General features: G+C 46.8%; 1 protein-coding gene across 1 annotated transcript in view; it reads right to left on the bottom strand.

Moving 5' to 3' along the window:
• Positions 1–8,872: 8,872 nt before the first annotated feature.
• LOC143942675 (uncharacterized) overlaps positions 8,873–24,564 on the bottom strand; it is a 48,899-nt gene continuing 33,207 nt past the window's right edge. The window contains exons 2-5 of the mRNA XM_077464054.1: positions 23,344–23,676; positions 22,347–22,376; positions 13,499–13,813; positions 8,873–9,035 (exon numbers count right to left, since the gene is read on the bottom strand). Of these exons, the coding sequence (XP_077320180.1) occupies positions 8,923–9,035; positions 13,499–13,813; positions 22,347–22,376; positions 23,344–23,676 (791 nt within the window). The 3' untranslated portion in view covers positions 8,873–8,922. The remainder of the gene's footprint in view (positions 9,036–13,498; positions 13,814–22,346; positions 22,377–23,343; positions 23,677–24,564) is intronic.

Raw genomic sequence — 24,564 nt, 5'->3', positions numbered from 1 at the left:
TCAATCATCCATCCTTCCAGGCAGCGGGTGAAAATACCTTGGGGGCCCGAGTCGCTTGGGACATCCGGGCCCCTTGGGATGCCAGGGCCCCTTACATGAGTGTGGGCTGTACCCCCCCTGAATGCGGCCCTGCATGCCAACAGTAAAGCATCTTGAGACCAGTCATGTGTGGGGTTGCTTCTCAGCCAAGGGTGTGGGCTCAATCACAATTTTACCTAAGAACACAGCCATGAATAAAGAATGGTACAAAAACATCCTCCAAAGGAAAAGTGATAACTAAGTGAGTGGCTTGGGGAGCAAAATATAAAAATTTTGGGTCCATGACCAGGAAACTCCTCAGACCTTAATCCCATTGAGAACTTGTGGTCAATCCTCAAGAGGAGGGTGAACACCCCCCCCCACACACACACACACACACACACACACACAAATTCAGAGAAAAGGATGCTCTCCTATAGCGTTAACAGGAGAGTGAAGAAGTCGAGTGGAGTTCTGCCATCTCAAGCAACTACATGTTATCAGAGTCTTTAGGGGCACAAATAGGGGCATCTATACTTCTCCTACTAACCCTGCTAACACATACATTGGTCCAAGCTGAAACAATGTGTAGTTGGTCCCAGGTATTTGGTATCCAAGTTGGAGTATATGCTCTAGGGGTAGTTCAACTGGGGAGATCCATAGTGGAGAAGGATCTGGGGATTTTGGTAGATCATAAGTGTAATAATAGCATGCAATGCCAAGATGTGGTTTCCAAAGTGAGCAAAGTCCTTTCCTGTATTAAGAGAGGTATGGACTCCAGAGAGAGAGATATAATTTTGCCCCCCTGTACAAATCATTAGTAAGACCTCATCTGGAATATGCAGTTCAGTTTTGGGCACCAGCTCACAAAAAGGATATCAGGGAACTGGAGAAAGCGCAGAGAAGGGCAACCAAACTGATAAGAGGCATGGAGGAGCTCAGCTATGAGGAAAGATTAGAGGAACTGAATGTATTCCCTATTGATAAGAGGAGATTAAGGGGGGATATGATCAACAAGTACAAATACATAAGGGGTCCATATACAGTAGTGAACTTGGTGCTGAGTTATTCACGTTACAGTCATCACAGGGGACAAGGGGGCTCTCTCTAGAGGAAAGTAGATTTCATCTCCAAATACGGAAAGGTTTCTTCACAAGAAGAGATGTGGAATAGACTCCCTGCAGAGGTGGGTCTGCTCAGCTTGGTAGATTGCTTTGAGAAAGGACTTGGATTCTTTCCTAAATGTACATAATATAACTGGGTACTGACGTTTATAGGTATAGCTGATCCAGGGAAAATCTGATTGCCTCTCGGGGGAACAGAAAGGATTTTTTCCCCTGCTGTAGCAAATTGAATCGTGCTTTTCACCTTCCTCTGGATCAACTGTGGGTATAGGATTGGGTATATGGGATTGTATGATATTATTTTTTATTTATTTATTTTTATGGTTGAACTAGATGGACTTGTGTATTTTTTCAACCTGACGAACTACCGTATTTATCGGTGTATAACACACACTTTTTCCCCCTTAAAATAGGGGGGTGTCATGGTTATGCAGTGATCTTCCTGTGTTTGCTTACCTCCCCTCATGTGTTCAGACTAAAGCCCCATACACACTATAAGTTTTTCTGCTGAGTTTTTCCTTCAGGTTTACCAAAACCATATAATATGAGGTCAAACCTTAGGAGTTTCAATTTGTATGCAATCAAGCAGGTCCTTCTACTACATGGTTTTGGTAAATCTGAAGGAAAAACTCAGCAGAAAAACTGATAGTGTGTATGGGGCTTAAGAGGCCAGCCACTTCCACCTGGTGGTTTTTATAACCTCTCCTCTAAGCATGGCTCCACCCCAGGCCCTATCAGGGAACCCTATATTAACCTGTGCACTGCAAGCCATTGGGGCTGACCAACCATTGTGTATTCATTGTATGTTTGGCTTCCTTGTTCCTGCTTGCCGTGTGCTCTATGTTTGACTCTGTTACCGACCTTGGCGTGTTCTCAACGATTCCTGTCTGCTTGCGACCTTGACCTTTTGCATGTTCCCGACCATCCCTGTCTGCCTGTGACCCTGAACCTTTGGTGTGTACTCTGTTGTTCCCGTCTGCTAGTTGCCCTGACCTCTGCTGTATCCCCTTACTATTCTTGTCGTCCCAGCCTGCTGCTTCCTTCTCCTGTAGTCTACTGTGAGCGTGAGCTGTGAGACCTTAGGGGCCACGACCTGGAGCCAGACTGCAGCGAAGTCCATCCTCACCACTGGAGGCTCTGGCGAACACCTGCTGGCTCTTAGACTCCGTGCCCTGGGGAATCTATGCTCCAGCTCCCATTAGGATCTGTGTTAGTGATCCTGTAGACCTGTGTCCTGAATCTCCCTGGGTACAATCCGCAGCAGTCAGTCCTAAGGTCCATTACCTAGCGGTGCACTTCTGACTCCTACGGAGTGCATCTGTCATCTGGTCTCAGGTGACCTGACAGGGGGAAATCGTGTGTGCGTGTTATATGTTGATATAGGCTGCCTCGGAGGGGAAGGAGGGAATGAGCGCGGCCGCAATCTCCTGTGTACTCGGCTCTGCTCAGCTCGCAGTCACACCCTGTCCTGCCCTCTGGACGGCTCCTATTGTTGATGTCCCAGCATTGGACCACTGTTATGTTCATCATAGGGGTTGAGCTAAGGGGCGGGACTGGTCGGGACTGGGCGTGACTGCGAGCCGAGCCAGGTACACAGGAGATCCGGCTATGTCTATCCCAGTATAGATAAGGCTACAGATGGGCATGAATCAGCCTGCAATTAGGGACAAGGCTGCAGATGTGCACTGATTAAGCTGCAATGATGAGCAAGGCTGCAGATGGGCACTGTTCTGGTTGCAATGACGGGCAGGGCTGCAGATGGGCACTGATCAGGCTGCAATTATGGGCAAGGCTGTAGCTGGGCACTGATTAGGCTGTAATGATGAGCAAGGATGCAGATGGGCACTGATCAGGCTGCAATTATGGGCAAGGCTGTAGCTGGGCACTGATTAGGCTGTAATGATGCGCAAGGCTGCAGATGGGCACTGATTAGGCTGCAGTGATGAGCACTGCTGCAGATGGACACTGTTCAGGTTGCAATGATGGGCAAGGCTGCAGATGGGCACTGATCAGGCTGCAATTATGGGCAAGGCTGCAGATGGGCAATGATCAGGTTGCAATTATGGGCAAGGCTGTAGCTGGGCACTGATTAGGCTGTAATGATGAGCAAGGATGCAGATGGGCACTGATTAGGCTGTAATGATGGGCAAGGCTGTAGCTGGGCACTGATTAGGCTGTAACGATGAGCAAGGCATCAGATGGGCACTGATTAGGCTATAACGATGAGCAAGGCTGCAGATGGGCACTTATTAGGCTGCAATGATGGGCAAGGCTGTAATGATGGGCAATGGCAAGGCTGCAGATGGGCACTGACCCTTATTTTGCTTCAAAATTCTTTATTTAAAATTTATTTTTCTTTCCTAAAACTTCTTAAAATTAAGGTGTGCGTTATATGCCGATACATACGGTATGTAACTATGTAAGGTGGCAACAGGGCATATAGAACAAGGCCAAATCTGGTACAGCATTATTTTAGAAAAGGTCTTGCAGAACACAGTCTCGGTATTATAGAAGACACTTTAGAAGGCTTACGATGCCCAACAACATCTGAATGAAGGAGGTGACTGAAGGCAGTATGGAAGCAAAGGCACCTGAAAGGTAAAAGGAGTTCCTATCTGGCAGCTCAGTTGTGCGATCCCTGCTCGGTCCATTCTCCACTGGAACCTCGCTTTATGCTATAAGCAGGGCTTTTCTTCAGCATGAACGTGGGGGAACGCAGTTCCGGTACCTTCAGCACTGAATGTATGTAATGGCAAGGGGTGCTGGGGTCTGCTGAAGGGTCTTAGTTGCTGGGGAGGGGGGGGGGGGTCCTATGTTTCCGGGTGGTCAGTTGTTGCTGGGAGGGATCTGTTGTTGAGGGAGGGGTCTATTGATGCTGGCTGCTGGGAGATCTGTTTTAGGTCTATAGTTATTGCGAGGTGGGTAGACGGTGGAACCATGGAACGGTGCCCGGTAGGGATGAGCTTAGAGTTCGAGTCGAACATTGCCTGTTCGCCTGTTCAGCGAACAGTGAACAATTTGGGCTGTTCGCGGCAAATTCAAAAAGCCGGAACACCCTGTACAAGTCTATGGGAGAAATCTAAAGTGCTAATTTTAAAGGCTAATATGCAAGTTACTGTCCTAAAAAGTGTTTGGGGACCTGGGTCCTGCCCCAGGGGACATGGATCAATGCAAAAAAAGTTTTAAAAACGGCCGTTTTTTCGGGAGCAGGGATTTTAATAATGATTAAAGTGAAACAATAAAAGTGTAATATTCCTTTAAATTTCATACCTGGGGGGTGTCTATAGTATGCCTGTGAAGGGGCGCATGTTTCCCGTGCTTAGAACTGTCCCTGCACAAAGTACCATTTCTGCAGGAAAAAAAGTCTTCTAAAATCACTTGCGGCTATAATGAATTGTCGGCTCCCCGTAATACAGAGAACACTCAATGAGTGTTCTCTGTGTATTATGGGAGCCGACAATTAATTCATTGATAAAAAAAAAGCGTGGGGTTCCCCTAAATATCCATTTTAGACCCTTCAGGTCTGGTATGGATATTAAGGGGAACCCCGCGTCAAATTAAAAAAAAAATTGACGTGGGGGTCCCCCTTAAAATCCATACCAGACCCTTTATCCGAGCACGCAACCTGGCAGGCCACAGGAAAAGAGGGGGGGACGAGAGAGCGGCCCGCCCTCCCTCCTGAACCGTACCAGGCCACATACCCTCAACTTTGGGAGGATGCTTTGGGGGTCTGTGACCCCTCAAGAGTATGAATGCTTTTAATCCTAAAAATCCACGCATTACATCAATAGACCTCGATACAACAGGACTATAGCCGCAAGGTTCAACCGGTTGGCTGATTTTTCATTCAGACATCCTCTGTGAAAAATGACAGCGTGTATCCACATCTAAAAAAACGATTTGTTTTCTTTCCAAAATCTACACCAGAACAAAAGATTGATAGGAGGAGACACAAACAGGAAAACAGTAGGGCTGTTACTGATTCAAATTTTCGTGTCCGATTAATCGATTTTTTCAAATCGATTAATCGACTAATTTCGATTAATTATAACGCACATGCAGATCCAACTACTTTTAGCTGATCTCCTTGCATTGCAACTCTGCATTAGTCAGTGGTAAATGTGGTATACACTGTATACAATCACCCGACACTAGTTAGTTTCCACAATCCATGACTTAACTTCACAGTTCACACAAATACGTTTTAAATTCAAACTGTAGCACTGACGTAAGTCATTTTTTTCCCACAGTAGCGTGACAATCCCTCCACCTCCGGTGTAACTAATCACCCTCACCTTATGTCATGGACCCCTGTGCCAACAGGTGGTCATGCAAGCGGGTATCAAAAGGGTTAACACGGACCATAAACTTCTCTCACGTCCCCTTAGATCTCAGCAAGGATGCCGGGTCATGGGTAGAAAGAAAAGATCTAAGTGCTCACCGCTTAAGTATAAGATTTTATTTTTTTTGTTCGAACACAAACTACTTACCTAAAGATGATAAAAAACACAGCATGTAAAGCCGACAATCGCGTTAGTTCTGTAGGGCAGCAGCGGGTGGCGTCATGCGTAGCTCCTCCCCCGTACGCGTTACGTTCAATCAGAACTTCAACGTCACCAGACTCCTCTCCCCTTCCCTTCGTTAGCAGACGGAGGCACTTGGGGAAGGGGGGGAGGAGTCCGGTGACGTCGATGTCCGTGACGTCACCGGATCTCCGACGGAACTCCCTGAAGACCCGGAAGCCGGCGGAGAGGTGAGCGCTGATCAAAATAATTTTGATCGATCAAAAAAATTAATGATTAATCAAGGAATTAATCTTTCATTTCCACAGCCCTAGAAAACAGCAATCACTCCTGCCATCCGAATGTGCCCCATCAGCAGTTATAACTGACATTGTACTAACATCTAATAATAAAACCAACACACCATCCTGAAAATTTATTGAATGTCACATTGACTATTTTTTATTTTTTTTTGGCACTTAATATCAAATTCTGCATTTTCTTGCCATTTTCTTGCTACAAAGTTACTTTCAGCACCACCAATTTTTTTTTATATTTTCTGAAAAGCAGAGATCCTGGACAATAACGTGACGGTAGTTGCAATTTTTTTTATTCCACATCATAGTTATCAAACACATTATTTCAGGAAAAAATACACTAAAAATATTTTATTGCAAGCAAGTAACCAGTTTTTTTTTTTGTAAAATATAAAAGATTGCGTTGAGTAAATAGATACCAAACATGTCAAGCCTTAAAATTATGATATCTCAAAAAACGACGCTACACAAAATTGTTCATAGACTTGAATTGTGTTGTGTACAGGGGTGAAAACAGAATAGAAATAGAAAGGAAAGGCAAAACACTTTTGTATATAAATAAAATTAGGGCTGCTACTGATTAAAATTTTCGTGTTCGATTCATCGATTTTTTTTTAAATCAATTAATCAATGAACTAATTTTGATTAATTATAACGCACATACAGATCCAACTACGATTTAGCACCGTTGTTATGGCAACGGCCGAAGCCAGACATAGCGGGGCATGGCTAGGACGTCACGCGTCATAATCTCAGCCTCACCGTGGCCATAATTGCAGCCTCACCGTGCCCATAATGCAGTCTCACCGTGCCCATAATCACAGCCTCACTATGCCTATAATGGCAGCCTCACTGTGCCCATAATCACAGCCTCACCATGCCTATAATGGCAGCCTCACTGTGCCCATAATCGCAGCGCCTCACCGTGCCTATAATGGCAGCCTCACCATGCCCATAATGCAGCCTCACCATGCCCATAATGCTATCTCACCCTGCCCAAAATGCTGTCTCACCGTGCCCATAATCGCAGCCTCACCATGCCTATAATGGCAACTTCACCATGCCCATAATGCAGTCTCACCGTGCCCATAATGCTGTCTCACCGTGCCCATAATTGCAGCCTTACTGTGCCCATAATGCAGTCTCACCGTGCCCATAATGCAGTCATCTCTGTGCCCATAATCGCAGCTTCACCGTTCCCATAATGCAGTCTCATCGTGCCCATAACGCTGTCTCAATGTGCCCATAATCACAGCCTCACCGTGCCCATAATGCAGTCTCACCTTGCCCATAATGTTGTCTCACCGTGCCCATAATCGCAGCCTTACCATGCCCATAATTCTGTCTCACTGTGCCCATAATCGCAGTTTCACCATGCCCATAATGCACCCTCACCGAGCCCATGCTGCAATCTCACCGTGCCCATAATGCGGTCTCACCGTGCCCATAATGCAGCCTCACCGTGCCCATAATTGCAGCCTCACCGTGCCCATACTGCAGTCTCACCGTGCCCATAATGCGTTCTCACCGTGCCCATAATGCAGCCTCACCGTGCCCATAATGCAGTCTCACCATGCCCATAATCGCAGCCTCACTGTAGTCAGTGCCTGGATTACACAGTCTGTGGGCATCTCCCGCTGTGTGTCTCCGAGCTGAGTGTGAAAACTTTGGCCGCGCTGTGTGAGAAAAGTCCTGCCCTCCTCCTAGATCAGCTCGTGTGATAGACAGAACACTGCGTCTATCACAAGAGATGATCTAGGAGGAGGGCGGGACTTTTCTCACAGCGCCGCCAAAGTTTTCACACTCAGCTCGGAGACACACAGTGGGAGATGCCAGCAGACTGTGTATGGCGTATAGTGGAGGAGGAGGATGAGGGAGCGGAGCGTTGCGCTGCAGCCACAGCTTGGCCCAAAGCGGCCCCAGGGAAGGCAGCCTACCGGTAGAGCTACTAATGCTCAAGGCGGAAGAAAATGTGCATGTGCAGGCACAATCCCGCAAGTGGCCATCGTGCCAGGCACATGAATGTGCGCATGCGCATGAATATTAGTGTACACGCATGCGCCAATGTGCACGCGCGTGCACCAATAGACGTTGCTGCCAAGTGCTATAAATAATGCTTTTCTGTACCAGTGTTCCTGAAACCTGATCCTGTTATTTCTGTGTCTGACCCAGCTTGTCTCTGACTCCATTGAACCCTGGCCTGAATCATCTGCTACTTGTCTTTTGCTCATCTGCCTGAACTCACGTTGCCAATCTCTGCCTGTACCCTGGCTATTCTTGGCCTGCCGCCTATGCCTGCATCTGATCATCCGTTAGCAACCCGGCTTGTCTGACCTGTGTCTCTGCTGCCTGGTCCCTACTGCCACCAGCCTAGAAATCTGTTGGCCTGCCAAAGCCTGCCGTTTAACCTTGTGGTCCACCCTGGTGACACATCCACCCCCACGGAAAACGATCCAGGCACCCATACACCACCACGCTCTTGCGGGCCCTGTTAAAACATGGGTGGTCCCCGAGCCGGGGGTTGTACGAGAGGCCTTCCCTCTGCACGTCAGGCTCAACCGTCAGGTACGTGAAAGATCATTGGAGGTGAGCAGGCTGGGTTCCCAGCACAGCTAGACAACTGATTACGCTGTGTGGTCAGTTATTAATAGGAAAGCAGAGGCACTGGCAGAGACAGCAGGATTTTCACACAGAGGAAGCAAAACAAAGAGAACAAGATACATTTCCATACATGTATATGGTGGTACAGCAGGCACATATAACATACAACTGGAGGTTGGAGGCCAGGTTTGTTTTAGCCAGTAACATCAAGAAATTAAATATTGCTCTAGTAAGTTATGTTTGGTCATGGCAATGTTTTTTCAAGCTTAATTTTTTTATATTTTATAATAAGTAACTATAACTTCATTTGTGTGGTTTTTTTTTTATTGTTTTTTTCAGACCATCTTGGAAAAACCTTCATCAGTTGGCTCTACACTCTGTCCTAATGTGGTAGAGTAATATAAGGACAAGAAGAAGGAGAACACAACCTGACAACGCCAGATAGATCACAGAAGACATTGTTGAATTTTTTTCTGGAAAAACAAAAACAAAAAAAGTTATAAAATAATGTCTATAAATACAATTTATGTAACAGATAATTTAGCTACATTTACTTGTGTTTTAATTGATTAGTACAATTGGAAACGTAAAATTAGATTTTCACCTTAAAGTAAACCCCAAAACGTATCAGCAGTGCTAAAGTGCAGAACCTTATGGTGCCTCAAGGGGGCCTGGCCTAGGTGGAGGTGGCAGGTTCCTGCTGGGTGTCCCTGTTGCTAGGCAGCGGGTCACTCCATATGCCAGCAGCCGCACGCCCCTGCCTCTGGCTACACTTCTCCAATTGTCTATGCTTCTCTAGAACCAGATTTAGGCATCACAAGCCCAAGGGTCCTGGGCTTGTGATAGCAACAGCTACCTAGCTCCCTGCCTGTCATGCCCAGCTTGATGTGCTACTTGCTGTTTCAATTGCTTCTTGCTGACCACTATCTTACACCCAGACTACTCTTTTGGATTGCCATCTCAATTTGACCTCGGAGTAATTACTGGATTACGCTTGCTCGCTGCCTGCCCTGACCTCAGAACTGTCCAGTGGATCACACTTGCTCAATTCCTGCCCTGACCTCAGAACTGTTTACTGGATTATGCTTGCTTTCTATCTGCCCTGACCTTGGTGCTGTCTATTGGATTATGCTTGGTTGTCCCCTTACCTTGACTTTGGAGCTGTCTACTGGATTATGCTTGCTTAATACCTGCCCTGACTTTGGAGCTGTCTATTGGATCATGCTTGGTTGCCCCCTTAACTTGACTTTGGAGCTGTCTACTGGAGTATGCTTGCTTGCGCCCTTCCCTGACCTTGAAACTGTCTACTGGACCATGCTTGCTTGCTCCCTGCCTGACCTTGGAGCTGTCTAGTGGATTACACTTGCTCACTTCAATCCCTAATCTCAAAACTGTTTATTGGATTACACTTGCTCTCTTGAGGCCCTAACCTTGGAACTGTATATTGGATTACACTTGCTCATTTCCTGCCCGGACCTCGGAAACTGTCTATTGGATTACACTTGCTCATTTCCTGCCCGGACCTCGGAAACTGTCTATTGGATTACACTTGCTCATTTCCTGCCCGGACCTCGGAAACTGTCTATTGGATTACACTTGCTCATTTCCTGCCCGGACCTCAGAGATTGTCTATTGGATTACACTTGCTCATTTCCTGCCCGGACCTCGGAAACTGTCTATTGGATTACACTTGCTCATTTCCTGCCCGGACCTCGGAAACTGTCTATTGGATTACACTTGCTCATTTCCTGCCCTGACTTTGGAACTGTCTTTTGGATTACACTTGCTCATTTCCTGCCCTGACCTCAGAACTGTCTATTGGATTACACTTGCTCATTTCCTGCCCGGACCTCGGAAACTGTCTATTGGATTACACTTGCTCATTTCCTGCCTGGACCTCAGAAACTGTCTATTGGATTACACTTGCTCATTTCCTGCCCGGACCACAGAACTGTCTATTGGATTACACTTGTTCATTTCCTGCCTGGACCTCGGAAACTGTCTATTGGATTACACTTGCTCATTTCCTGCCCGGACCTCAGAGATTGTCTATTGGATTACGCTTGCTCATTTCCTGCCCGGACCTCGGAAACTGTCTAATGGATTACACTTGCTCATTTCCTGCCCGGACCTCGGAAACTGTCTATTGGATTACACTTGCTCATTTCCTGCCCTGACTTTGGAACTGTCTTTTGTATTACACTTGCTCATTTCCTGCCCTGACCTCAGAACTGTCTATTGGATTACACTTGCTCATTTCCTGCCCGGACCTCTGTACTGTCTATTGGATTAAGCTTGCTTGCTTCCTGCCCTGACCTTTGAACGCTCTACTATAACACAGTTGTTCACTTCCTGCCTTCAGAACTGTCTATTGGATTATACTAGCTCACTACCTGCCCTGACCTCAGAACTGTCTACTGCATTATGCTTGTTCACTACCTGCCCCAACCTCGGCACTACCTACACTTGCTTGCTTCCTGCCCTGACCTCAGAAATATCTACTGGATTATGCTTGCTGCTGCCTATCCTGACCCAGTACTTTACTAGGACAACTAACCATAGTCATCCTCTGCCAGACCAGCCTAATGACTACAGGTACCTTTCCTTGTCTCATTCGCGTAGTCCTGGTTCCATCTGGCCTGAAACATCTGCCATGTGCCTTAAGACCTGTAAGCAACCAGGTAACGGTAGGCCTGCTTGTCTTAGGGGAAGAGGAAGGGGGTGATAAAGGCAAAAGAAACTCTTGGTGACTCTAATTCTTGAACTAGTCATCGGGCTGTTTGCCACACGTGGATTCTAAGTTATTTGATTAGCTCTTTCACTTTCCTATACCTATTGCAGCCTATCCTGTTTATCAATGTCAATGATCTCAACAGCACCAAATGCTCTGCTCATTATTTTGATAAGTATCCTTCCACAAATGGAAATTTTGACGTGTTCCTGAAAAGCAGAAGTCATTTATAACAGTTCCCCATTTTCCTTTGTTTTCTCTTTTTCCCCTCTTATTTAGAAACATACAAAGTTCCTGTTTTCATTTAAGCAACGCTCAAGAAAATTCTGCAAGAAAATGTGCAAGAAAAGTAAACCTCAGACATGAAATATGAACAAAGCATAACTCTCTATAGCAGGGATGTCCAAACTTTTTTCAAAGAGGGCCAGATTTGATGAAGTGAACATGCTTGAGTGCCGATCATTTTGTCTGACTTCTTTAAACCATTAAAATTTGGTCTAAGTGTGTTCCTCTGAGTACTAATACACGGCCCAACAAGAATTCTCTTGCCTTTGTACTGTGTGGTGAATAGATGAGCTCGGGGGTGTTATTTGGATATACCGTATTTAATCAGCTTATACCACGCACCTTCATTTTGAAAAGGAAGTCTCAGAAAAATCTTACATTTTAAATAAAGACCTGTGAAGCAAAATAAGGGTCAGTGCCCATCTGCAGCCCCCAGAGTTTTGCCATGAATGCAGCCCCCACCGTATTGCCATGAATGCAGCCCCCACTGTATTGCCATGAATGCAGCCCCCACCATGTTGCCATGAATGCAACCCCCAGAGTATTGCCATGAATGCAGCCCCCACCGTATTGCCATGAATGCAGCCCCCACCGTATTGCCATGAATGCAGCCCCCACCGTATTGCCATGAATGCAGCCCCCACCGTATTGCCATGAATGCAGCCCCCACCGTATTGCCATGAATGCAGCCCCCACCGTATTGCCATGAATGCAGCCTTCACCGTATTGCCATGAATGCAGCCCCCACGTATTGCCATGAATGCAGCCCCCACGTATTGCCATGAATGCAGCCCCCACGTATTGCCATGAATGCAGCCCCCACGTATTGCCATGAATGCTGTATTGCCATGAATAGATGTAGAGTAGAGAAGACTGCAGATAAACAGGTACAGTTTATGTAGGATTAACAATTAAACCTCCCTGTCACATCCAGTGGGCAGTCCCACTAATATTTCAGGTGACCAAGAATGCTTGAACCTCTAGTTGGACGCCATCCCCTGAAGAAGTCTGATATATCTTATAAAGCTGTATCCATAAAATCTTGTTGATCTGTACTCGCCAATTGTTGTGTCTTAATTTTTTATTTATTCTAAAATAAAAAAATTCTTATATATTATAGTTGTTACTACTTTTCAAATTAATACGCACATGAAAAATCCCAATCCCTCCTTCTACATTTAACAATTAAACCCCCCCTGTCACATTCAGTGGGCAATGCCACCCATCGAACGCAAACCCATTTAGGTAAATTTAGCCATACTGCAATGCACATGGTTTCAGTGCGGTGGTGTAGACTTTTAGGGGTGGCGATGAGACAGCATAATGCCCTAAGGCTCCATACCGCTGATAAGCCTTTAACACCTTTGTTAAGACAGAGAGGGTTGAAATCTACTCTACAGCAGCTCTGAGAACTCCAGCAACATCATGATTAAGCTCCTTGCCCAGTGAAATGCGTCGGGTTGTGTTCATCTTTGATGTAGTGGTTGTTTCATTGGACTGATGTGATGCATTTCTGAGTGAGCGGTTCTCTTTCTATTCCTGGAGTTGTTGTAAGGTTAATCCGATGACTATCAAGAACCTGCTCCTGTTATCGGTGAGAGTCAGGGGATAGGAACCTTGAGCAGAGCAAGTGTCTTCTGTCTATTAGAGTGCAAATCTAGTACCACCAATGAGATATCTCCCTGCACAGTACAGACAAGGGTAAATTATGGCAAACACAACTCCCCATCCCAGTCATAGCAAAGTTAGAATTGTTTCCTCCCTGGACATTCCATTAAAAGAGCATTTGAAAAAAGCAAGCTACAATTTGTATGCTATGTGAATCATGGGGACGTGTAGCAAATGTACAGTAAATAAGGTCTTATCCCAATTTGGCTGCAACAGTGGAAGACAAAAAAAAGTTACACGTCTTAAACTTACTTTGTAGCTTCACTTCAAAAAGCTGTGTGCAGTAGTGGACCCAGTAATTGGTAAAAAGCTCTGATCTGAAGACCCGTTCATCGTTGGCGGTTACCCGAGACAACCGCAAAGATCCGTCACTCATGACAGAAAGTCTCCCGGAGTAGCAATAACTCTGACGATCTATCTTACCCGGACTAGTGATTGCTAGGTGATCGATGTTATTAATATCCCAAACAATAGATGCTACTCCTGAACGACTGGGAGCTTGTAGAGTAACAGTGTCGCCAAGGCGGTGAAATAATTGTCTTGTGCCACTACATGTTTCTACAGGCTCTATTAAAAGACCACAAAAAAAGAGTTTAACCATTTGCCACAATTCTGACACTTCTCTCCTACATGTAAAAAAAAACATAATTTTTTTGCAAGAAAATTACTCAGAAACCCAAACATTATATATATATATATATATATATATATATATATATATATATATTTTTTTTTTTTTTTTTTGCATAGACCCTAAAAATGTGGTGGTGATTTAAAAAAAAACTATTTCATGAATAATAAAAAAAAAACAACAACACATATTTACCCAAATTTTTTTGTACAGTGTAAAAGATGATATTACACCGAGTAAATAGATACCTAACATGTCACACTTTAAAATTACGCACGCTCGTGGAATGGCGCCAAACTTCAATACTTAAAAATCTCCATAGGCAACACTAGTCCCGATAGATCACTTCAAGCCTTTTGCGGGGTATAGCTATTTAAACATTAAAAATACAAGGCTATGTTATTAGCTCAATGATCTACCAGAGCGCCCAGATCCTCCTCCATCTATCATCATATTATAAGTAAACATTCTGAAAAAATGACTAAAGAGCCTTATGCCCCGTACACACGATCAGAAATTCCACCAGCAAAAGTCCAATGAGAACTTTTGGTCGGAAAATTCCGACCGTGTGTATGCTCCATTAGACTTTTGCTGGCGGAATTTCGACCAGCAAAAGATTGAGAGCAGGTTCTCAATTTTTTTGGTCGGAAAAAGTTCTGTTCGGAAATTCCCATCGTCTGTACAAATTCCAAACGCGCAAAATTCCTACGCATGCTCGGAAACAATTTGACGCATGCTCGGAAGAATTGAACTTAATTTACTCAGCTCGTCGTAGTGTTGTACGTCACCGCGTTCTTGACGGTCAAAAGTTCAGAGATCTTTTGTGTGACCCGTGTGTATGCAAGCCAAGCTTGAGCGGAAATCCGTCGGAAAAACCATTCTAGGTTTCTCCGACGGAAAATACGCTTGTGTGTACGGGGCATGAGCCTCACCCAAACTGAAAGTTCAATTTCACAGTTTTTAGGGTACATATTATCTTTGCTAGGTACAGAAAGATTATTTTTGTTCATGCAAAGACACTATTTCCCACCATCCTCCATTCCATTCTTCTCCAGCCAAATATTTGTACTAAACCAGTGTATGTCTCACACTGGTGAGACATTCCGTACACCACGACTTTGAGAGCACATGTCGCATGACGTGTATAAATCAATGGTTCCCTATGAGAGCCGCCTTAACTTCGTCGGTCCGATTTGGAATAGGTTCCCACACTACTGGTCTGACTTTGGTCTGATTTCAGCCCACTAAATGTCATTGAAGTCGCTTCCAAGTCGGATCACCATCTTAACTATCCAACTATCTGTGACAGACCTAGCCGGGACACAGGCTTTTTGAGAGGACTGAGTGCGAGCCTCTTGCCGATCTATTATGGGCCCTGGATTTTAAGGGGCACAGGGTGAATGAGAACCCCACTATAATCTGTGCTAGTCAGATTCAATACTGTATATATGTATATATGATGTGTGTTGTCTCATGCTGTTGGGACACACACTGTCAGATGCTAATTTTTATTAACTCCAGACACCTGTCTGTTGTGTAAATGAGCCTAGTCTGGCTTGTAAGGACATTCCAAACGTTGTTGTTTGTGCTAATTAACCCTTTGTTTATGTTTATAGTAATGTTTATTGAATTGTGAGCTAGGAGCCGAAAAGTCTTATCCCTTCAGTCAAACTACTCTGAGTGTTGATTAGATAATTAGCTCATGCTAATTAGGTTAGGTTTTAGTCACCCCACTGCATATATATTTTGTGTGAGATCTCAAATAAAGGTCATTCCTGATGTCCTCCAAGGCTGATGTCGTCTAGCGCTTGCGGGTTCCTATAGTCAGATCCATTGGACTTGTGTTCCAGGACTTACGAAGCGGTATATAGACCGAAGCACTCAATCGGAGTGTGGGATCGGTTCCGTCACACTATCCATCTCAACTATCCAAAGGACAAGCCGGATTATCTCAAAGTTGGATCAAACTCGTATCCCGTTCATTAAAGTGGGATGGAAGTCGGTGTCAGGGTCGTTACCTGGATGGTCGCGGTGCTGCCCGTGTTGGTGCGCGCCGATGTCCTGCGGTGCATGCTGGGGTGCGTGTTCCTGTGCGTGCGGTGTTGCGCGCTCCTGTGGGCGCTGGTGCGCGTCAGTGTGTGCCCTCACGTGCCCCTGCTGGCGCTGGTGCGCGTCAGCGCGCGCCGTTGCGTGCTGTGGTGGGCACTTCGGGTACCGCTGGTGTGTCTGCCGGCGTTCGGGTGCGTGCGCGCGCGTCGACGCGCGTACGTGCGCGGTGCTTGGTGCCAATCGGCATATTTAGGTTTGCTACTGACATCTCCCAGGTGCTGCCTGATCAACAGCTTCTCGGTTCCTGTCCCGTTGTTCATATCCTGTGTTCCTGTTTGCTTATCTCCTGACGACCCGGCTTTCCTTTGACACCGCTGACCTCTGCCTGCATCTGACCTCGGCCTGTTTGACCTCTCTTTTGCCTGCTCCTTCTGTGCCTCTGCTGCCCGCCTGTTGCCGTACCCTGCCTGCACCCGGACCTGCCTGCTCTGCTCCTGCTCTGTACCCAGTTTGCCTGTGTCCTACCTACACACCTGCTGCCGGAAGCTTCCTGCAAGTTCCTGCTCCTGGAGCCATATCACAGGCTCTCTTACCACTCCGCACTCTCAGCCACCTGTCTGCTCTATCAGGGGTTGTAAGTCGGACACGTACGGGAGACCACCCTCTGCCCAAGCGGTCTCATCGGTTCGGTAAGTGCCAGCCTGACAGTATCAGGCAGCCATGACTGAGTCCGGGCAGGGGGCCTCCCCTATGGATGAGTTATGCAGACATTTGGCCGGTCTGACCCAAGCCGTGAAGAGTCTCCAGGATGGCTACTCAAGGTTGGAGGAGCAAGTCCAAGCCTTGTCCTCATCTAACCCTCAAGGAACCTCCCCCACCGGTCTTTCATCTGCACCCTCCGTAGTGATGCTTCCTCCAGAGCCAAGGGTACCTACACCCGAGAGGTTTTCCGGCGATCGCACCAAGTATCGTGCGTTTCGCAACTCTTGCGAACTGTACTTCGCACTGCAGCCCCGGACATTCTCTCTAGAGGCAACCAAGGTGGGCTTTGTAATATCCCTGTTGTCCGGCGAGCCTCAAACCTGGGCCCATCGCTTACTGGAGCAGAAATCTGGAACCCTGGATAGCCTTGACAACTTCTTCTTGGCCATGTCTCAGCTTTATGAGGACCCTCAGTTGACTGCGACTGCAGAAGCCGCACTACACTCTCTCCAACAAGGTCGCAGAGCGGCCGAGGACTATGCAGTAGAATTCCGCCGTTGGAGCTCCGACACGGATTGGAATGACGCCGCCTTGCGCCACTAATTCCGGATGGGACTTTCTGACCCCCTTAAGGATGAGTTGGCACGGGTAGGAATACCACAAACCCTGGATGAGTTAGTCAACCTCTCCATTCAGATTGACCGCTGGTTAAGGGAACGCCGGTCGGAGAGGTCCTCCAGCCACTTCCGTCCCACCTGGGTGCTCCCCAAGGTTCCCAGTTCTGCTGGTCAGTTCTCTTCTACCTCTTCTGCTCCCGCTCTGGAAGCTCCGGAACCAATGCAGCTCGGGTTACTTCGGCCCTCGTTGACCCCTGAAGAAAAGCAGCGCAGACGTACCCTTAACTTATGTCTCTACTGTGGTGAACCTGGGCACTATGTCAGGGCTTGCCCCAACAAGACACGTAAGTGTGTTTCCTCTTCCTTCATGTGTGCCTCTGTTCTACGAAAACCCAGTTCTCACCTTGCCCTTCTCCTCACTTTGCAGCTTCCAGGAGGGAGTTTTCCAGTGTCAGCCATCATTGACTCCGGAGCATGCAGCTGCTTTATCGATCTGACTTTCGCTGCCAACCATCACATCTCGCTCATACCTAAGGCTCAGGGGCTTGCTGTACATCTAGCCGATGGCTCCGCTCTTAGTTCCGGTCCTGTCACTCAAGAGACTGTTCCTTTGCTGGCTACTATGGGCACCTGTCACCAGGAGCACCTACGTCTGGATGCCATCTCCTCCCCCTTGTTTCCAATTATCCTGGGGATACCCTGGTTGCAGGCCCACAATCCAAGCATTAACTGGGCCACAGGGGAAATCAAGTTTCTTTCCGATTACTGTCAACAACACTGCTTGGCCCAACCAACATGCAACTCCTCTCAACTTCTCTGTTTGGATGTCGATCCGAAATTGCTTCAGACCGTTCCGGAACCCTACAAGGACTTTGTGGATGTTTTCAGCAAAAAAGGCGCAGATACTCTTCCCCCCCACAGGCCTTATGACTGCCCTATTGAACTGTTACCAGGTACTGAAGTCCCCTTTGGGAGAATTTTTCCATTAACGGAGCAGGAGTTAGGCACGCTGAAGGAGTATATTGACGAAAACCTAAAAAAAGGGTTTATCCGTCCGTCTACTTCCCCTGCCGGTGCTGGCATTTTTTTCGTCGAAAAAAAGGACCATTCCTTACGTCCCTGCATTGACTATCGGGAATTGAATAAGATAACTGTCAAAAACCGTTACCCTTTACCCCTAGTACCCGAGTTGTTCCAGAGGCTGGGGTCTGCAGTCATCTTTTCGAAATTGGATCTTCGCGGAGCTTACAATTTAATCCGTATCCGAGAAGGAGACAAGTGGAAGACAGCGTTTCGTACTCGTTTTGGGCACTACGAGTACCTTGTCATGCCCTTCGGGCTGTGTAATGCACCCGCAACCTTTCAACATTTTGTCAACGACATCTTTCGCGACTACCTGGATCTATACGTAATTGCATACCTGGACGATATCCTAATCTTTTCCTCATCATTGGAAGACCATCGTAGACATGTCCGTAGTGTGCTAGCTCGTCTCAGGGTACACGGCTTTACGCGAAACTCGAAAAGTGCGAGTTTGAACGCCAGTCCATCCAATTCCTGGGCCTGGTTATATCTGTGGAGGGCATCAAGATGGATCCCCAAAAAGTATCTGCCATCCTGGACTGGCCTGCACCTGTGGACAGGAAGGGCGTACAACGTTTCGTCGGTTTTTCCAACTTCTACCGGAAATTTATCAGGGGTTTCTCTGCAATTATTGCTCCCATCACCGAACTGACCAGGCAGGGTACCCGATTCTCTTGGACCCCTGAGGCACAGCTGGCCTTCGAAAAACTTAAGATGCTGTTCACCTCTGCCTCTATTCTAAAACATCCGGACCCAGCCTTACCCTTCGTTCTTGAAGTGGATGCTTCGGAAATCGCTGTGGGGGCGGTGTTATCCCAACGGCAGGGTGCCAAGGCTCTTCTTTTCCCGGTGGCGTTCTTTTCTCTCAAACTGTCGTCATCCGAAAGGAACTATGATGTTGGGGACCGAGAACTTCTGTCCATTAAGGCGGCTCTGGAGGAGTGGCGTTATCTATTGGAAGGTGCTGCACATCCCATCCTGGTTTACACCGACCACAAAAACCTGGAATATTTGAGAACTGCCAAAAGACTTAGACCACGGCAAGCCAGATGGGCTCTTTTTTTTTCCCGGTTTCAATTTCACATCACCTATAGACCTGGTTCTAAGAATGTCAAGCCGGATGCCCTGTCACGTATGTTTTCTATCCCTGAAGAGACTCGGGCCTCCTGATACAATTCTCCCTTCTGGGAACTTCTTGCTCCTCCAAGGGGACCTTATCTCCCGGATCAGACAGGCTTCGGTTGGAATGCCCCCGAGCCCCGAGGTCAGCTGTAGTGAGGGGTTGTTCTGGCATAAAGGCAAGATTGTGGTCCCTGAAGCCTTGAAGGTGAACGTGTTGGAACTCTGCCACGACCATAAGATGGCCGGACACTTTGGTACCCTGAAGACTCCCGAACTGATTCAGCGCACCTTTTGGTGGCCTCAACTTCTTAAGGATTGCAAGGACTATGTGGACTCGTGTAGCACTTGCGCCCGAAATAAAAACAGCCGGACACGGGCTTGGGGCCTACTGAAACCTTTGCCTGTCCCTGAGAGACCGTGGAAAATGATTTCGATGGACTTTATCGTGGAACTCCCCCTTTCCGAGGGGTTCTCTACTATCTTTGTTGTCGTAGATAGGCTGTCCAAGATGGCCCACTTCCTCCCGATGAGGGGCACTCCCTCGGCTATGGAGACGGCCAAGATCTTTGTCAAAGAAGTGGTAAGGCTGCATGGGATCCCGGCAAGTATTGTTTCCGATCGAGGCGCCCAATTCACCTCGAGGTTTTGGAGAGCGCTCTGCGGGTCTCTTGAAATTGAATTGGCTTTTTCCTCCGCTTATCACCCCCAGACAAACGGACAAACGGAGAGAACCAATCAGTCCCTGGAGCAGTACATCCGCTGTTTTTCTTCTTTCTCGCAGGATGACTGGGTCTCGCTACTACCCATGACGGAGTTTGCTTATAACAACTCCTTGCATTCCGCCATCAACCAGACACCGTTCTTTGCCAATTACGGCTTCCACCCAGCCTTCTTGCCCAGCTCAGTCCCAGAATGCCTTGTTCCGGCAGTTTCCGAGACATTGGACTTCTTTTCTAAAAACAACCAACTCCTAAAGGAAACCATGGTCCGGTCCCAGGAATGCTATAAACGCGCGTTTGACAAAAGGAGATGGGGAGAACTCGTTCTGGCTCCCGGCAGCCAAGTATGGTTATCTACAGTCAACCTTAAGATGGCCTGTCCTTCCAAGAAGTTAGGCCCTAAATTCGTGGGCCCTTTTTCAGTAAAGAGGAGGATAAACGAAGTTGCATATGAACTTAACCTGCCTGACTCTTTTAGAGTGCACCCGGTCTTTCACGTGACCTTACTGAAGCCCGTTACCCCAAATCCCTTTGCTGACCGCACTATTGACCCACCCGAACCTGTTATAGTGGACAATGAAGAAGAGTTTGAGGTTGAAGCAATCCTTGATTGCAGGAAGAGGGGTAATGTAACCCAGTACCTTATCAAGTGGAAGGGTTATGGACCTGAGGACAACTCCTGGGAACCCGAGGACAATCTACATGCTCAAGAACTTTTGCGGGCCTTCAAGAACCGCCAGGTTTCCAGATCGGCTCACCTGGGCAGCCGGAGTCTGCCCTTAGGGAGGGGGCACTGTCAGGGTCGTTACCTGGATGGTCGCGGTGCTGCCCGTGTTGGTGCGCGCCGATGTCCTGCGGTGCATGCTGGGGTGCGTGTTCCTGTGCGTGCGGTGTTGCGCGCTCCTGTGGGCTCTGGTGCGCGTCGGTGTGTGCCCTCACGTGCCCCTGCTGGCGCAGGTGCGCGTCAGCGCGCGCCGTTGCGCGCTGTGGTGGGCACTTCGGGTACCGCTGGTGTGTCTGCTGGCGTTCGGGTGCGCGCGCGCCTATGCGCGCGCCCGCGCGCGTCGACGCGCGCACGTGCGCGGTGCTTGGCGCCAATCGGCCTATTTAGGTTTGCTACTGACATCTCCCAGGTGCTGCCTGATCAACAGCTTCTCGGTTCCTGTCCCGTTGTTCGTATCCTGTGTTCCTGTTTGCTTATCTCCTGACGACCCGGCTTTCCTTTGACACCGCTGACCTCTGCCTGCATCTGACCTCGGCCTGTTTGACCTCTCTTTTGCCTGCTCCTTCTGTGCCTCTGCTGCCCGCCTGTTGCCGTACCCTGCCTGCACCCGGACCTGCCTGCTCTGCTCCTGCACTGTACCCAGTTTGCCTGTGTCCTACCTACACACCTGCTGCCGGAAGCTTCCTGAAAGTTCCTGCTCCTGGAGCCATATCACAGGCTCTCTTACCACTCCGCACTCTCAGCCACCTGTCTGCTCTATCAGGGGTTGTAAGTCAGACACGTATGGGAGACCACCCTCTGCCCAAGCGGACTCATCGGTTCGGTAAGTGCCAGCCTGACAGTCGGATCGATGTCAGGCCGAAGTCACAGGGCAAAGTCAGATGGACAGTCGTACAACCAGTGGGAGCCGGGCCTAAAGCCCCGTACACACAACCGGACTTTCCGACAACAAAACTGTGCAATTTTGTTCGAAGAATGTTGGCTCCAACTTGTCTTGCATACACATGGTCACGCAAATGTTGGCCAACAATTACGAACATAGTGAGGTACAAGACGTATGTGATATCTCAATTATGAACGCTAGTTTTACAAGACTGAGAGCTTCCGGCTTGTCCTTGATTCCAAACATGCATGTTTGTACTTTGGACTTTTGTCCGATGGACATGTGTACACGCGATCGGAAAGTCCGACAATACACATTTGTTGGCGGAAAATTTGAGGACATGCCAGGCAACATTTGTTGGCAGAAAGTCCGACAACAATTGTCCGGTGGAGCGTACACACGGTCGGACTTACCGCCAACAAGCTCACCTCCAACATTTCCAGTCGGAAAATCTGATCCTGTGTACGCGGCATAAGGCTTTATTGGAAGTGGTTGTGAAGGACTGTTTCAAGAATGTAATTAAAAGTAACACAATTTATAATGCCTGGTATTACTGAATATTTTACTTACCTGCAATGCTTGGAGATACCCCATTATTACCTGTAGATTAGAATGATATGAATAGTCATTATTGCAAGTAATCCTTTGCAGCAAATTGTTTGTGTTTTATCTGAAAGAGTCCAATATGTTGGCAAAATATTTTTGATGCAGTTATTGGGCTGGTTAAATGATTTGTGGAAGGGTTGTGAAGGGATTGCGGGTGCTGGTGCCCCCATGTCCCCTATGTGATATCGATGAAAAAATCACCTGGAGGAAACAAGACCAGCACTTGACTCTACCACTTGGATTGTGCTGGCTATAGATGCCTGGATATTGAAGGCACCTAAGCTACAGAGGCATAAATATATAGGTAGGTGCACCTACCCACCTTGTGGGTCCGTAGCCTATTCGTTTTAACGAGACACAGACAGGTGTACTGTAACTCTAAAATATTTCCTACTCTCATGCCTACCAATCTACCCTTCTTATATTCCCCAATCCATCCTACGAGGTGGGACGAGAACAATCCCTTCTCTCCTACTATTCTGCCCTATCCCCCTTATTATCAAGCCCCCTCCCCCCCCCATATGCCTGAACCCACATTTTCCATGACTTTCCTTCCCTACTGTATATCAATATCCCCCCAACCTTACCTATAACACCCCTACTACCCTTGTTTAAGCATATCCTTACCTTCTCACGGTGGTCCCCTACACCTACGGGAAGATAATTCCTTCTATCTGCTTGGCCTTACAATTGATCCTGAAGCCTTCACTGCTCTACAGCTCCCATGTACTGACCTTGGACATTACGTGCAGCTTCCTACTTGCCTAAGTTTTTATTTAGGCTGTTACTTGTTTCTCTCACTTGAATGCATATGCATATACCACCAATGTACAACAGTACTAATATAATAAATCAATAAAACATTATTGATTAACAATAATGTGTCCAATTGTGTAAGCAACGTAATTTTGTAGATATATGAAGTAAATGTAAAGCCATTGACATTTTTTTTTTAACTTACCGGTAATCCTCAGATCATATAACTGAGCACAGATGTATTTCATTTCACTATTATATAATTCAGCTCGGTAAATCCGAATGTCATTGGAAGACAAAGGCCTGATAATTAATGACCCATCCTTTAAGTTGGAACCTAGTCTCCCGGTATAGTCAGAGCCATGATCACCCATCTCCAGTGGTTGGCCTGGCTTTGTGGTGGCAATAACAAACTTTTGATATACCCAGGTGGCAGAAGTGAGAGAGATATTATTCAGGTCCAGTTGTAGAACGACTTCTTCACCCTCCTCAACAGAAAGACTTTTCATGGGGCCACAGGGCTTTAATAAGGAAGCACCTACATTAAAAAGAATCATATGTTGAAGTGTTGTCAATGTGGACTTTCAAGTCAAGTCAAGTCAAACTTTTTTGTCATTCTACTACACATAAGAACATACAGTAGATTGAAATGTCATATCTCATAGGACCATGGTGTTACATACAAATTAAACATAATTATATATATAATTATAAATATACAGAAAATAAAAAGCACCAATAAAAGAAAACCTATACACATCTGGGAACTACATAACTGTACATATACTATATGTTTCACCTTCTCTACAGAATATTACTCCTCAACCCCCTCCTGAAAAAAAAAAATAAAAAAAAAAAAAAAAAAAAGTGGTGGACTTGTCCAACTATACATGCACTTTGGGCCAAGATATTCAGACTTCTCGCGGCAGTCATGGGGACAGGGCTCCCTACCACTGCTGGAATGTCCATTCTATCCCTGGGAATTAGGGATGAGCTTCAAGTTCGAGTCGAACTCATGTTCGACATGTTCGCAGCAAATTCGAAAAGCCGGAACACCCTATACAAGTCTATGGGAGAAATCTAAAGTGCTCATTTTAAAGGGTAATATGCAAGTTACTGTCCTAAAAAGTGTTTGGGGACCCGGGTTCTGCCCCAGGGGACATGGATCAATGCAAAAAAAAGTTTTAAAAACGGCAGTTTTTTCAGGAGCAGTGATTTTAATAATGATTAAAGTGAAACAATAAAAGTGTAGAATTCCTTTAAATTTCGTAGTTGGGGGGGTATCTATAGTATGCCTGTGAAGGGGCGCATGTTTCTGGTGCTTAGAACTGTCCCTGCACAAAGTGTCATTTGTGCAGGAAAAAAAGTCTTTTAAAATCACTTGCGGCTAAATTGTCGGGTCTCCGTAATACAGAGAACACTCAAT

This window comes from Lithobates pipiens, unplaced genomic scaffold (genome assembly GCF_037356315.1).
Source record: "Lithobates pipiens isolate NorthernLeopardFrog02 unplaced genomic scaffold, aLitPip1_a1.2 Scaffold_30, whole genome shotgun sequence".
Classification (NCBI taxonomy): domain Eukaryota; kingdom Metazoa; phylum Chordata; class Amphibia; order Anura; family Ranidae; genus Lithobates; species Lithobates pipiens.
Note: the sequence above shows the minus strand (reverse complement) of the source record. Positions and strands in the feature narration are given on the sequence as shown.